The 16,418-nt window shown below is 40.1% G+C and overlaps 1 protein-coding gene across 6 annotated transcripts in view; it reads right to left on the reverse strand.

Moving 5' to 3' along the window:
• Window positions 1-517: 517 nt before the first annotated feature.
• Window positions 518-16,418, reverse strand: part of PATJ (PATJ crumbs cell polarity complex component) — a 211,293-nt gene continuing 195,392 nt past the window's right edge. For 4 of the 6 annotated variants that reach the window (XM_048861224.2, XM_048861225.2, XM_048861226.2 and 1 more), the window contains 4 exons: window positions 14,466-14,570; window positions 8,327-8,433; window positions 5,733-5,856; window positions 518-3,007 (listed from right to left, as the gene is read on the reverse strand). In XM_048861224.2, coding sequence (XP_048717181.2) covers window positions 2,861-3,007; window positions 5,733-5,856; window positions 8,327-8,433; window positions 14,466-14,570 — 483 coding nt within the window. In that variant the 3' untranslated portion in view covers window positions 518-2,860. The remainder of the gene's footprint in view (window positions 3,008-5,732; window positions 5,857-8,326; window positions 8,434-14,465; window positions 14,571-16,418) is intronic. The other 2 variants (XM_048861229.2, XM_048861228.2) reach the window with 1 other exon arrangement.

The raw sequence follows: 16,418 nt of genomic DNA on the forward strand, positions 1-16,418 counted from the left end.
TTTGCAAAATTCCTGCAACCAGGCTTCCTCCAGCCAAACTTGCTCTTCTGCTGAGCAACCACTTTGACCTCTGACATATCCTGCCACAATGGCCAACCTGTTCCCCATTCACACTTCCCTCCCTCCCAACTCTGTTAAGTACTCTGGATCCCAGTATTCCCAACCTGATTGCTTTGTTGGTGCTTCCCTGCTTAAAACTAATTGCTTAACACCCTAGAATAGTTTGCATCAGAGGAATTAGTGTTTTCAAGGAGTATGGATGTGCACAAGACAGCACATCCACATTCCCAAAGTTTCACTCCAAAAGCAATCTGATTGGCTGGGAGGGATGGACTCAGCTGCCTGTCAAAACATTCTCTGATCAGTCCCATAGGTACAGATGTTCATACCCCTACTGGAAAGTAAGTGAGGCTCATTACTGTCAATAGCAAACATTACACCCTGGGATAAAATTTAATATGGACTAGAAGCGAAATTCTTTAAAAGTACCAAAAAAAAAGAAAAAAGAATGCACAACTTCTTAGTAACTGAATTTTATTTAGAATCTTTGGAAATAATAAAACATCTTGTTTGACTGATATACATAAACATATTATCAGTAAGTTTCATTGGTTTTTTCCCTTGCACAGAAGTAGATAATAATTTTAACAAACCAGAACACCTCAACCCAGACAAGTGTAATTGAAATTTAATTCTAGAATTGGTCCTTTAAATACTGTACTTACCTTCCCCACATGTTCACTGGTTTATCAATTAGTTGCAATGCAATTTTTGGCAGTAACATACTCAGCACACAGAAAAAGTGCAAGTTACAAGAAGCAATAATATTATCTCAAATCTGAACAATGGGAAGTGCAAAATCTCAGCCCATAAATTCTATATTCTTTATATCAACCATATGTGCATAAGAGATGACAAATGGCCATGTAAAATTTAATAGACCAATGCTGCAATATTTTCAAGTATGTATGTAATGGTTATTTGATCAGAATAGTCATTAGATTTTGGTCATAACCTTGAAAAATTATTTTAACAAGGTGCATCTAAAAAGGTTTACGTAGGTGCATTTAGCTTCGACATACTTGAATGTTCTGGCAACCAAAGGTGGGTAGTTAAAAGTTCTTCAATTCGATACCTCTGGACATTTGATGTGCATCTATAAACAAGATTCCACTAACACTTCATATTAATAAATCAACCAGCACAATGGAAATGAAATCCATTTTAAAACATAAGTCTCTTTCAGGCACTATTTATGGAATACCCACAAAATATTCCAACAAGTTAATGCACTTTGTGATTTGTTATATTTAGAGATAATTTTTAAATGAGATAAGGAAAACAACATTTTTAATAAGAGCTCATCATCTCTTCTATGCTTACTACTTTATCACTTGTAACCTCACTTCAATATACTTTTCTTTATACAGTCAGGAGAATATCACATTTTAGCTAAAACATACTGAAGAACAGTAATTATAGGATTTTGAAAAGAAGCCTGGTTTCATTTACCGATAGAAAGGTCTCTCGCACAATTGATAATTAAATCAGCTGCCGATTTCAGTACTTTTCCTTGCTGTACCATCATCATCATTAAAAATTAGTCCTCTTAGCCCTACAACACACTGAGGTGCTTTCTGCAAGCCACCAGTTTCCACAAAGTCAGAAAGATTAAACTGCATGGACTTGCATTACCACTTATTTGCTTTACATGTTCACTTGCTAAATCTCTTCGTGGCATTGTACAAAACTAGGTTCTAGCAATCTGAAGCATAGGATACTGGATGGGTGGTTGTTTCTGATAAGTGAAGGTCCCTTTCCCATGCCAGCTGACACCATGCAGACTTCTGGAAACTTGCAAAATGGTTCAGTCTGCCTTCATTTAGCCCTCAGCACTAGGTCACAGCTTACGAGCTTTCACATTAGCTGAATTATAGTACCACATTATGGAGGCAAACTTTGGCCTTTTTAAGTCTAACTGTGGACACTAGTACTGCAATTCAGCACAATTACAAATGCATGTACTGAGCATCTTGGTCATTTCAGAACATTTCTTTTTCTATAAAAAATTAATTAGAACAGAATAAGACATCTTGCTCATGCCACATAAAGATCTTAAAAGACTGTCATAGAAATTTTAAGAGACCTGAAAAAACAGGCCTCCCCCCGCCCTTTTTTGTTTTGTGTTTGTTTTTAATGTTAAAGGCTGAAAATTGATTCATCACAATAATCCTCACTAACTGGCCTGGACCTATCCAGAGAGATAAATATGAAAAGTTAGCATTTGACTGTCAAACTTACTGTGCAGAGCACAAACACTTTCCCAGAGGAGAATCAGATATTTCATCACTTGGAACAGTGGTAATTTAATTATGTTGTTAATGTTTTTTGGCATACTTGAAAGGACAATTAGCATAAGTAAATCATGAGTGAGATGACAAGTCACTTAGCATTTATTTCTGCTCATCAGATGAGATCAGATGATGATCTAAATTCTCTTTTGCGTGTGAGCGTTAATTTTCAGTTTCAGCAATTGTAACAGGGATTTCCTACTGATGGGGATAAACTGATGTTTAACTGAAGTAAAACACACACAGTTTATTGAAGTTTTCTAAGTTAACCTTGTTGAGAGGAAACAGAAGCCACAAGATATTAAAGAAGTAGAAAAATTACTGACCAATAAGCTTCATTTATAAGACTAAATGAAACCACAGATGTATGCTAGCCATACAGACAATAGGATTAGAATATATTAATCTTATCTGGAGTTTGTTTTTCATCTCACTCAGGACTGTACATTATTAAAGCAGCTCTACGATGTTTTAAAATAATTGCATTCATCTCCACGGTGCAATGAGATTCATGATAACACTGTTAATGTTACAGATCCTTTCTGGCATTTCAGAATAGCTACAGCTTGCTCATGAGTAACACCTTCCAAAGCTTCTCCATTAACTGCTAAAATCTGATCGCCACGCTTCAATCTGCCATCATCTGCAGCTGCTCCCTGCAAACAACAAAAATGACCAAACAATTTGATATGACTTACTTCTAAATTATTTTTTAAAAATACAGCATGACACTGCTCAATAACATCAATTCTCTTTGTTACCAATTTTAAACCTCAACTCTTTCCTGCAGCCATGACTCAGTATTGTGCTGGTAAATGCTGATGGTATTTGGCAGAGACTTGATGCAAGTGGATGGGAGGGCACAGGGGATTTGCTGCTCTGTTTGTGCCCTTTTCTGGGACATCTGTTCCTCTTCAAGGAAAGGGTCAAGTCTTTGAAGCAGCAGGGCTGTACACTTCCTTTCTTCCTTAGTCTGGTGGCTAGAGCCATTGCAGTCCTCAGTGTAGTAATCTGGCTGGGAGCTCCTGAAACCCTTCTCCTTTGAAGGACAGTGGGACCTTTCTAGGACTTTCTATCTTGTCATAGCTCTCTGCAGGGAGACCCTTGCCACTCACCACTTCTGAGTCTGAGCCACCCCTTAGGTAGAAGGGTCTAGCAATGCGTGGCTGAGTTGGAGCATGGCCCCACTTGGCCCTGGTTTCCTTGCTGGGATAAGGAGGTGGGCCACTGGATGAGGGCCTTGTGTGTGCTGTTAGGCTAGCTGCACAGGGTGTGTGCCACAAGGCTTGTTTCGCCTTAGAGGCCTGCTCTCCTCCAGCAACACCCTCTTAGGGTGAGGGTTTTTTGTCTGCTGGAGAGAGAAACAGCTGAAAGCTGAGAGATGGCTTGACTCTTATATGAGTGGGACGCAACTCAAAGTTACAGATCCCGATTCTCATTTACACAATGGCCCCATTCTACACACTCACTTTAAAGCCCTTTTACACTGCCAAAAGTAGTCTAGCAGGACCACCATGCAAATGAAAGCCAGGCCTTTACTGTTCTGTGTTCATCTGCTTATTGGGAAGAATCCTAACCCAAGCATCTGAACTGGTATAGAAGATCAAAGAGAAAAGTATTTATAGAAACCTGGAAGCTTTTAGTTTTATTTATTTATTTTTTGCTCAGTGCCAAGGGTGGACTTTATTTTCCCTCCAAAAAAACGTAGGTAAAGTTACATAAAACAGAGCAAAACACTGCAAGATGTTCCACTAAAACAACTAAATGTATTGCCGAAGGCATAAGGCTCCCAACGACATAAAAGGCAGAGTGCATTATTATTATTATTGTGCAGTAGTTCGTGGATGCATCAAGGATGCATCAAGGTTCGTGAATGCATTGATGGCTTTAGGACAGGAAAATGACACTAAACCCCAGGCCTTGTGCCAAAAGCTTATAAAGGCAGTCTGCTCTCCATCTGGGCTGCATCTGATGGGCCTTGGAATCAGTATAAAGCAAACCAGTGATTAGAAACATGCCTAGAGAGTCTATGCAAGAGGTTATTTGAAGGGAAAGACAAAAAGGCATTCTGAAATGTAAGTACTAGTCCCAAAGTCTTTTCTTCTATTGAAGTTTGGATTCACCGAAGAGAAAAGCAATTCTAAGTGCCTGGAATACTCTACAAAATCACTGGCCTGAGATGTTTGCGGAACTCCCTAGATATTTATGCAGCCTTACATCAGTCCCCTACCATTTTTTCTGTTCGGTCTCTTCCATTGAGACTGTACCATAAAAGTGACTTTATGCTAACACATCTTTCTGTTACCCATTCCGAATTCAATAGGGCTAGAATTGAATTGAGCCAGAATTCCAGATCTTTACACCAGTGAGTGATGGGGAAATTAGGATGGGGATCTGCACTTCATGGCTAGTCCCTATTTTTACGATAGGCCAAACCAAGATCTTGGATTCATGCATGCCATATCTTTAGGGAAGCTTGAAACCCGATGCAAATTCTGTGGTTTGGTCCACGTTTACACCTTAGCTGCAAGAAAGCAAGACTGTCATGCTGCAGGCAGGAATCATCCTCTTGAACGAGAGCAGAGCACAGGAGGTAAAACCCCCACAGCCACTTTCAGAGCTTTTGAAACTACACCTTTGAAAGTTAAAAAAGGAGAGAAGGGGGAGGCTGTGGTGGTGGTGAGCACTTCCCAAGGGGAAACAGGGAAGTTAAAAATTAATAAAGCCATAGGGCCTGATTCCCCATCACCCTGCCCCTTGTGAAGTCATCTACACCAGTGCAAAGTGTGAAACACTACTGTTGTGATGTGGTAGCATTTTATACCCAGTTTGCACTGGTGTAAGTGACCTCACAACATGCAGGGCAATGGAGAATCAGGCTGACAGCATCTTCCTCTTTCAGAGAGTCTTTTCTCATCCAAGTTGGCCACAACGTGGACGTGAGGGAGCGGCTGACCACAGAGACCTGAGTTTTACTTCTGGCTTTGCAACTAACTTTGTGACCTTAGCAAGATATTTAACCTCTCTGCAACTGTTTCCCCAATGTAAAATGCTACTTATACACTTGTGCACAGCACTTTGAGACCTACAGATAAATAATGCCTTATACAGACTATTTTAAAGACGTTTCCCAAATACATGGAGTAACATGTATTTGCTCAGATGAGGTCTCTCTTTCCACATGTCAGTATAATGAAACAGCAGCTTTTCCCTCATCCTTGCTAGCTGACAGTGAGCTTTGGGTCCAGGCAGTGATGATCAAATCACGCATACCCAGACAAATTGGACACAATTCTTTTGCATTAGACTTGTTATCTGTTCCTAACGGTAGGGTTTTTTTAAAAGATATATGCAAAAAGGAAAAAAAAAAAAAAAAGATACCTTGGCAAATATAGTCTTGACATAAATGGGCAGGTCTCCATGGGGACTTCCATATCCCCCCACAATACTAAAACCCAGGCCATCAGAACCTTTCTCCAAAGCAATAATCTTAGGCTGAGGAGCCCTGAAAAAACAATGAATACCACTTAGAAGAACAATATATATCCAGTGTGTGTCTTTTTGTAGAAGGAACACTTTCAAATAGATTCAGACTTTCAAAGAGATTCAAATGGACACCCATTTTCCTTTTAACTGTTTTTCATAAATTTCACATACCATGGCTCTGATCCCATGTTGGAATGCACTAGCATGGACCCGTGAACCCAAGTATAGTCCCATTGACTTCACTTTGTATATACTTATTTTAATAGGATTCAACAAAAGCACATTATCCCCCAATAGCAGATTGTGATTCAGGAGTAAGGCCCACACAGTTGCTATGTGTTTTTAAATACGATTTGTTCCCTGACAGGTCCATCTTCTGTCCCAGTTTAGGAGAAGTGAATTTGCAACATCATTTCATAGCAACACAACATTATCGTCTGACTTCAGAGGCAATGTTTCTAGTGGACAGAACATAACACCGGAAGCCAGAAATTCCTGAGTTCTAATTTCAGATCTATCACAGCCTTATAGCATGGACCAAAGAGTCACAAAGGCCCCAATTTCTAAAGTTACTCTGTGCAGGTTCAGAAGTCTACCAACCTGGAGCAACATGCAGTATTGGGGCCATAATCATTCAGATCTCAGTTTCCCCATATGAAAAACAGGATATTCTTCTCTCTCTCACTGGTGTTTTGAAGCATTATTAGTTCATGAGCACAAGGTAATTTACAGACATAACACACACTGTAAATAGTGGAGCTGAATAAATAGTTTACAATGAAAAATTTATTTGATGGATTTAGTTTTTCCACTTGCTTAATATCTGAGAAGCCAGTTTCTTAGACTGATTCACAGTTTGGAAAAATATTCAATATTTTTTTCTGTATCTGACTTTTTTTTTTTTAAACTTTATGGACTGAGAGTATTTGATTTTTTGCTAATCTAAGTTGGTCAAATCAATCTGATTCGTGCTCTTTGACTGGAGAAGTGCACAAGCACTCAATGCAAATATTAGCACTTGCAAGCTTAAAATAGTTCCCACAACTTCTTAACTTCAAGTGAAAACTCCTTTTTCAAATATTTGTGAGAGTTCACATTGGCTGGATGTACATTTATGGAAAGAGAACACAAGAGAGGCATGGATGTTATTCATGCAACAATTTGAGATAATATTTGTGATTTTTTTTTGTTTTTCCAGTTAGCGCTAAGCATTATTATTATTGACTAAAGGAACAATACAATGAAAAAGCTAATGGAAGATGGAATCTCTTTAATATAAATGAATATCTTCAAGCTCAGCAAAATGCATGCAAATGCCAGTCTACCACATTTCTTGCTGTGCAAATGTTTTTCCCTTCCTGAAACCCACTTCTAAAGAAACTAGCAGCTTTGTATTTGTGGAAATAGCCTATTTGAGTCCATGTAGGTAATTTATTTACTAGAACTTAATTAATCTTGTAGAGTAGTGATACACTTCAGCTTTAGTGCAGCATGAGGTTTTCTAGCATCCCACTTGTAGTCTGTGTTCACAAAATGTTACTAGTGTCCCCAAACTGTCCTCAGTTTCTTAAAATAAAGAAATAAAAATCAAACAGCAAAAAAGAAGGGCAAAAGGAGCACAAAATGATAAAGGAAAGATTGGAAGGACCGAGGAAAGGTTGAAAGAGCTAAACACGTATAGCATGGCTAAATGTCTGCAACATAATCTTAGTTATATCGTAGGGTGAAAAGAAATTAATCTGAATATCACGAAAAATGATCAGACAGCGAGCTCTACCGCAGAATAATCTCCCAAGGAAAGGGTTGGGAGCTCAATAGCTTGGAATACTTAAAACTGGAAAAAGCACTAGAGAACATATGGTTGAGAACAATGCTGTGTGGTACCGGGATAGACTAAATGATCTTTGCAGGTCTTCTATCTCTAAATTTTGGTGAGTTTATGTAATAAGTGCAATTTGCAGAACATCTGTAATTTAGATATCTATGATTAGATGTTATTGATCTGTATCTGTAATATTCCTTTATGTTATTAAGGGGAAAAAGAGTCAAGGAACAAAGAAAAATAATTTTGTTGCACATTTTGGAACATTTAAATCAACCCTCCGCTTTCTGAAAACCTCTTCTTCTTTAATCCCCGAGATGGTGGATTATTTTGAATTGCAATTGTCATAACTCATTTCAAAGAGGAAGCTGCAAAACACATCAACTGGAAAATCTACAGAGATGTGCTTTTTGGAAATCTATCAAAAACAAAAGCATGAAGATTCACATTTGAATTACCAGATGAAGGCAGGTATGGTTCCAATCCTTGCCAGTAGAGGACAATAATGAGCATTTTAAAGGTGCTGAAAAATTAGTTGAAAAAGAAACGACAAGAGAAGAGAGCAAATACACTGTCCATGCCTGTGCGAGGGGAAGGGAAATGTTTGAGTATCCTTTAGGCAGTACTCTGAACTAGAATACTCCCACATCAAAGAGTGCATACTTACTCTGGATCTTCAGAATGACCATCAAGAGTAGGGGAGTTAAGATTACATCCAGCAGACATGCTCTCTAATTGGCTGGCTATGGCACTGATATTGGTGTCGGCTACAACCTGAAAGTCGGGATGCAAGAAAATGTCAGCAATGGGTCAGACTGCTAAACATCATCTTTACTTATTACAAAACAAACACTGAGTATGTTAAGAAAAATGGCTACTTTTTACAATCAAAACCTCAGATAAAATATTTAATTAATCTTTTAAATCCTTTATAAATTGAACTCAAATTACATTCAAATCACGGAGAAATTTAAGAGGACCACCAATTTTCTGCCAGGATACAGCACAACACCTTTACTCTAATTTAAGGTCAGATTATGGCTTCATACTATATTAAGTTTTGTACACGTTCCTGCATTGTGGGTGGAGAGAGGCCAGGTTCCAGGGTCAACAGCAGATGAAGGAACAGGGGGACATAATGGTGCCCCAGGGCTGGTAGGAAGGTCTAAGAGACACAAATGGGGCATGAGAGTGGGTACGAAGCAAAGGCTATCTAAACGAAGACCCTGATCACTGGTGAATCCCAGAGATACAAGCATCCATGAGGCTGAAACTCCTACTCCTGTAGAGCAAAATAACCCTAACCTTCCAAAGGACCAATCTGTTGGAAGCTACTGAATGGAGATCTCAGTTGTTCTTCCCATTCTTCCCCATATCTCTGGGTTTTTTGTTTATTTCTCGTTGGAGGGAGCAAATCTGGCCTTCATTTTAATCCTTCTGCCCCCACAAATTCTAACGTCTCCTTCTCACTCCACACCTTATATCTGGGTAATCTCACCCACAAACACAAATTCAACTACCATCTCTATGTGGACAATTCACAGATCCACCTCTCTACTACAGACCTGTTTCCTTCTGTCCAAACTAAAATCTCAGCCTCTCTCACTGACATCAACTTGTGCATGGCTACCTATCAGCTCAAGCTCAACATGGCTAAAAGACTGCTCTTAATCTTGCCCTCTAACCCTTCCTGCTACCTCCTTTCTTAATCACCATGGACATCATTGCCTTTCCATCTGTCATTTAATCTCATATCCTGGATGTCATCTTCAATTTGGACCTCTCTCTAGGCCTCACATCCAGATTATGGCTAGGTTTTACAGATTCTTTCTGCCTAACACCTTTAAGATATGGCCTTTTCCTATCCATCCACACAGTTAAACTCTTGGCCAGGCTTTCATCATCTCGTGTCTCCATTATTGCAACATCCTGTCCTCTGACTTGACAAACACAATTTTGACCCGCTGATATCCATTTATGATCCTGCTGCTGCAAAGATCATTTCCTAGTCTGTGTCACCCCCTCTTTGCATCCCTTCTCTAGTTGTCTCTTCTCTATCGTACCAAGCATAAGCAATTTTTCTTTGCTTTCAAGGTTCTTTATGACTTATCCCCATCCTACCTATCATCTCTCATTCGGTATCAAAAAGTCAGCTCCTGCCTCCAGTCAGCCAATGATGTCAGCCTCCATGCCCCACCTGTTAAATTTTCAAACAAGCACCTTCGTGTTCTCTCCCATGCTGCCCTCATGCTTCGGACAAGCTTCCACAAAACAAATTAATTATTCTCCTGCAAAACCCTTCTTAAAACTTTACTTTGCTGTGAGGCCTACAAAAAACTTGACAACTGTGGGGCTGAAAGCCACCACCTGTCAAGCTGACCAATTTTGTTTCATTGTTTCCTTAGACTCCCTAGTCTGTCAGTATCTATCTGTTGTCTCTTATCTTACACTTAGATAGTAAGTCTTTGGGGAAGGGACTAGCTTTTTATTCTGTGTTCGTACAGTGCCTAGAACAATGGCATCCTCATCCATAACTGGTACTATGATAATACAAATAAATACAACCAACAACAATAGCAGCAAGTAAATTCAAATTGAAACAATCTACATCAACTTTTATTAAAGTTAGTTAAAAAGTTTGCTCACTGCACAAATAATTTGATAGCTAACTATTACTTGAACACGCTGCCTAAGTTTTGCAAATCACATGGAAAAGACTCCTGCAACATGTAGGGACAACGGGATTAGTTAAAGACAAAGTGACCGTCTCCACTCTAGAATAATTTTTGGTTCCACAGAACGTTAGTTTTAGATCATTCTCTCTTTGCAGAAAACAAAATGAGGAACTGTTATGAAGTGGTTTGGGAATCTTCTAAACATTTGTAGCTGCAAGCATGTACATTTCATTCAAATTGAGTGTGGAAAGTGGTTGCTCCCCAACTCCCTCCCTGTCTGGCCAGGCACACTGCTCCTGTTGATGCTCATATTACAACACAAGGAATTGCTGTTGACAGAGTGTCTTTAGATACATGCCAATGACAGGAGTATGCTGCGTAGCTATCATTCCTATTCATGGCCTCATTTTACCACAATTAACGCTCACTTTTGCTTCTCCATACATGCAGCAGAGGGGAGCACATGGCTCATGGCAGGCAAAGGGACAGATTTTTGAAGTTCAGAAACCCACTCAATAAATAACCAGATTAAAGCTGATGCTCCATGATTAATTCATCAGTGATCAATACCTCCCTCTTCAAAAGGAGTGGATTTTTACGGCTACAAGGTAAGCACAATTTTTAACGTTTTCTAGTATTAGTAATTATGCAGAATATTTAAACAGAAATAAATGAGCTGTATTTTTCTGCTTCTACCTGAAAGCATGTAAGTAGAGAACACACAGGAAGGAACTTAATACTTTAGATGAAACCAATGACATGAAAGGTGAAACGTAAGGTGAAGCTAAGTTCAAGGATGATTTACTTTCTCAATGAAACAAATTGAAGCATAGAAGGCTTCAACTCAATCCATTCTTTGAATTTCTCTGTTTATATGCCTTGTCTCCAATAAAGTATTTCCCCTTCTTTTCTAGACTCTGTCTGTATTCCTGCAACATATTCCACTTTCTGTGGGCCATGTAAAGGAGCCATGTAAAAATGTGGAGCTCAGAAATGCCTCTCTTCATTATCTAGTAAAGGCCACGCATTAGTGAACAGCTTTTGCTTTTCACTTCCCATGGGTGAACACTCTACTCCGTGATTCAGATGACTCCATGAGATAGCAAACCTGCTTCTCAGCCCCCTGGCCAGGTCAGAGGCAGGTAGCTGGAGCCAGACAGTGCAGGGCAGCTGTTGCGCTGGCTAATGGCATGGAACAGGTGTCCGTGGTGTTTCCCCGTCTCCTGCTGCTGGTGCCCGGGGGCTTCAGCTGCTCCTCAGCATCCAGCCCCCTTTCACTGCGTGTGCAGCCGATAAGAGCCGCCCGGGCAGGTGGAGCTGGCTCCAGGGCTGGCAGAGCCCTCAGGGAACAGAGATTTATAATTTTTGGTTGCACCCTCCCTCAACACAGACAGGCTCGGTGGGCTGCTGAGGTGACTCAGGGGGTGGAGGAGGCACTCCCCCCCAGGGCACTGCCCCCCCTCCAAATAGAAATCAAAGTACATCTATGCCCAAGACCTTCCCTCTCCCTGGCGGCCAAAGCCTGGAACCCCACAGGGCTAAAACCCCAAGCTCCCCCTTACCTGGCAGCTGAAGCCCAGAGCCTTGAGGCTCCCCATCTACTGGCCCTGGAGTTGTTAATAATACATGGGGGGGGGAAGGAGGGCTCAAAGAAAAAGGTTGAGAACCCCTGTCCTAACCCATCAAACAGTGATTCTTAGTAAAATCATCAAGCAAAAACCAGAATGCCACAGTTTTAATAGGAATTTCATGTTCTAGGTTTCAGGCTCATAATTCATTCCCTTTGGGGTGGTCAGGGCAACGGCAGAAGTGCACATAGTTCAGAAGGTAGGAGCTGGAATAAATTTCTTTACAACAATATTCCAGTAGGGGGGAAAGTTGTCGTATTTCCTTGTTAAATAAAACCCGATGGCAAAATAAATCTATATTCACAAATCTGTGGCAGTAAGAATGTATCAGAGTTCAACAACCTTGTAAAAAGCTTCTTATCTCATTACTACACCTGCAGAAAGCAGATTAATTTAAACTGAAGCATCAAAACAGCAAGAAGGGATGATTGTTCCCCCGAGAACCTAATCTTCCATTTGCAAACTCCTTTAACACCCTTCACAGGGCATCCCGATAATAAGCCTTTCCACCCCAGTGAACATAATTATCTGACCTTTCAGTGCAGTTTGCCATGAGGTGGTCTAACTTGATAATAAATACAATTACTTAATGACATGTCAGTCATGATTATCAGACTGATAGAACTATTCCACTTATATTGTTGTAATAAAAAAAGTATTAAAAAGTACCAATACTTAGCATTAATATAATCATTTCCTGATCATATTTACAGCTTCCACTAATATACCTGAATACTTTGTTTACCTGTCTAATTGTATTTTAAAATATAAAGCAATTTTTTTTTAATTGTGGAAAAGGACTGCATTGTATTGAGAATAAAAATACAAAATGTGTAAGAGAAAGTAAGCAAATTCTAAGCTATCTAGCAGTTGTGAATGTGAGACGAAAAAACTTCAACTTCTGTATACTAGGACCATTTTCTAAAAAGAAATGCATATTACAAAAATGCTTTCTTTTAAAACTGAATATTTGACAATATGCTTCATTAGAAATCTTAATCTTTAAAAATACATAATGAGCTAGTATTTTTTGCACTCCATCTAATATCAGTACCATTTGGTCTTAAATCATTCTTCTTCATATTCTAATTTGTGAACTGAGTGGATATCAAAACAACAGTACTGATTGGCAGCAACAATATGAGAAACAAAAGAATTTAACACGCAAGATCTGTAGTTGGTGTAAATCCACGTAGCTCCAATTGACTTCAGCTGCAGAACGAGCTCAACTACCACCATGTCACCAGTCCAAGAACAAATATAAAAGAGAACAAGCTAGTCCAAAACACTAGGAAGAAACTGAATAATCCTGAACTCAGTTTTAAATGTTTATTTTAACTTTGTTGAACAAAATAAGAAGCGTAAAAATCTATTAAGATTTGCTTTGCCATAATATTAATAATATATTTTAGAGGGTTTTTTTTTTTAAAAACTTGGTTTCTAATTTTTATAGTAATTTTACGCATCAGCACTACTTTGAACCTCCTCTTTGGCGTTTATTTTCCCCATTTCTTTGTGTAAAGATTAAGCTGGGTTTGTTTGTTTTTTTGATCCCAGTAAAAAAAATAAAAATAGACCAGTAGTAAGTATAATAGTGGGGAACAATTAGACCACTAAATGACAGTATCTTTCCACCTTTCTGCTGATTTACAAACACTTAAGCAAACAACTGCACTTTCCTTTCAGTTTCAAGGTTGAGTATTTAGCCTTATATCTAGCACAACTGGAGTAAGTTGCTTTAGATCCATTGAGTTCAATGGAGTTACTCTGATTTACATCATCTGAGGATCTGACCCAACAGATTAATTTGATGTCACTGCACTATTTATCACAAGCTCTCTTTTTGAAATTTTCTTTGTAGATTTTTGTATCCAGTATTTTCCGCTTGGCAGGATCAAGTTGTGTATATTGGAGACATAGAAGAGGGCTGCTGTAATCAAAAAAAAAAAAACCTACACATTCTTCAATAGTGTTTTTTCCCTTCCAAGATTACTCTTAATTGCCACATTTATCAGCTGTGTACCCAAGTGCTGTAGTTTGGTTGATAGTCAGTCCTACACACTAATATATTGAATTGAGATGTAATAATTTATACCAAACACAACTAGAGTTTTAGGTTTTTTTCACTTTCATGAACAAGGAAATTAATACTTTGGACAGCTCAGTCCCAGGCTAGCAGCACAAGAAAAGGAGTCATTCCATGTTTGTAGCTAACTTACTTTGAAAAAAAGTGTTAGAAGCTAAAAGCTTTGTTGCTTTATCATGTGTAGCAACAAGTCGTTTTGTTCCCCATGTTATGCTTTTATATAATCACACTCACAGTCTGTATGGGTGGCAATAAAGAACTTTTGAATGAAAATAATAATTTATTGCTTTCATCCTGTATAATTCACATCAAGAAGCACCCCACTGCGCTGTGATGTCTTGTGCCAGTGATGCTTAGTCTTTTTTGAACACCACTTATCTACCCTATTGCAGCTGCATGTTCAATTTATCACCATACCTGCAGGATAATGCTCCCATAAGCATTCTTTAGGAGATTAACAGCATCAGCATGAGACAGCCCATCCAAAGGTTGCCCATTAATACTGACAATCCGATCTCCAACCTAAAAGTACAACAGTAATGGAAAATTACTAGCATTAAGGAAAATTAAATTTAAGGATGCTTAAAATTCCTTATGAACTTGGCACTGCACACTCATGCTTCTCATATACAGTATGCCTTTTGTGAGGATTCTGTATTTCCACTGATCATTCAGCATTCTTCAGAGGAAGGATAATGCACGTTCCTTAAAAATAACAGCCCAGATAAACAAAGAGGGGTCATACTTGCAAATGTAAGCAATAGACTAAGGAGAATGACATTAACAACCAACCATTTCCATTCCACATGGAAAGGCCACTTGCATGTCCACGTACACGGATAAGGAGAGGGGTGCGTGTGTGTGTTTTAACTGTAATATAAGAAAGCAGACACTATCCATATTAATTCATAAATGAGTAAATATAGAAGCTTTGGAGTCTAATAAAAACATATGCTAGTGATATACCGGGCCTTAGCACCCTTGCAGAGTTCCATTAAGCACGGGTCTATGCTAGTGGATCTCATTGTAGGATCAGAGCCATGGCTTTCCTGTGAACATTACATATATTCTTCTTTCAAGTAGGTCATTTCCATAGATTATGATTCAGTTTCTAAGACCAGAAGGGGTCCTTGGATAGGTCTACACTGCAATTTAAAACCCACAGCTGGCCTGTGTCAGCTGACTTGGGCTTGCAGGGCTCAGGCTAAGAGGCTGTTCAATTTCAGTGTCGATATTAAGGCTCGCGCTGGAGCCTGGGCTCTGGGACCCCACAAGTGGGGAGGATCCCGGAGCCCAGGTTCCAGCCTGAGCCCAAATGCCAACGCTGCAATTAAACAGCCCCTTAACCCAAGTTCCACAAGCCCAAGCAAGCTGACATGGGCCAGCCATAGGTATTTAACTGCAGTGTAGACATGTTACTGTGATCATTACTCCTCGGGGAATTCTGCACCACTGCATACGTGCAGAATTTTTTTTTTTGCGCATAAAATATATTCTGCCCCAGGAGTGCTGCAGTTCTGCCTTTCACACGCCAGAGGCTGTTGCCACAGCAGCCGGCTGTGTTCTTCACACCACCCTGCCCGTGGAGCCAGTGTAGGAGGCATAGGATATGTGTGCTGGGGGTGGGGAGGAGACACACAAACAGAGCCAGTGTCGGAGGCACAGGATGTGTGTGCTGGGGGTGGGGAGGAGACACACAAACAGAGCCAGTGTCGGAGGCACAGGATGTGTGTGCTGGGGGTGGGGAGGAGACACACAAACAGAGCCAGTGTAGGAGGCACAGGATGTGTGTGTGCTGGGAGGGTGGGCGCACAGACTGATGCTCAGAAGGGCTCGTGGGGGGGACAGATGGGGCAGGGCACAGGAGCTGGTGGGGTGACAGCACTGAGCCGGGGCTGAACAGGAGGTAGGGGTGCAGGGCCACATGAGGATGAGGGGGTAAAGGGATGCAGGGAGATGAGGGGGTAAATGGGTGAGGGGCACACAGGGACGGGGGCAGATGTGCCTGACTGAATGAATGGGAGAGGCTAAGGGGTCAGTCAGGGTCTGCACGGGGAGGCTCCCCAACTCCCTAACAATCCCCCACCCCAAACCGGTTTCATACTTCTCCCAACCACACCCAACAACCCTACAGGTTCACTCCTGGGCTCCTTCTCTCTCCCTCAGCTCCTCCGTTACCCTTGACTCCCCCAAGCCTTTACGCTGCTTCTAAGGGGTGCAGTAAATACAGAAACGTATTGTAGTTTAAATGAATTACTTAAAGTTCTGTATTAATTTACACAGTAAGGAATCTATTTGTCAAAAAAAAAAATTCCTGAATCTTTTTTTTTTTTATATTATTACAGATATACTTGCTGACAGGTATTTTGA

Source organism: Caretta caretta, chromosome 8 (assembly GCF_965140235.1).
Source record: "Caretta caretta isolate rCarCar2 chromosome 8, rCarCar1.hap1, whole genome shotgun sequence".
NCBI classification, from domain to species: Eukaryota; Metazoa; Chordata; order Testudines; family Cheloniidae; genus Caretta; species Caretta caretta.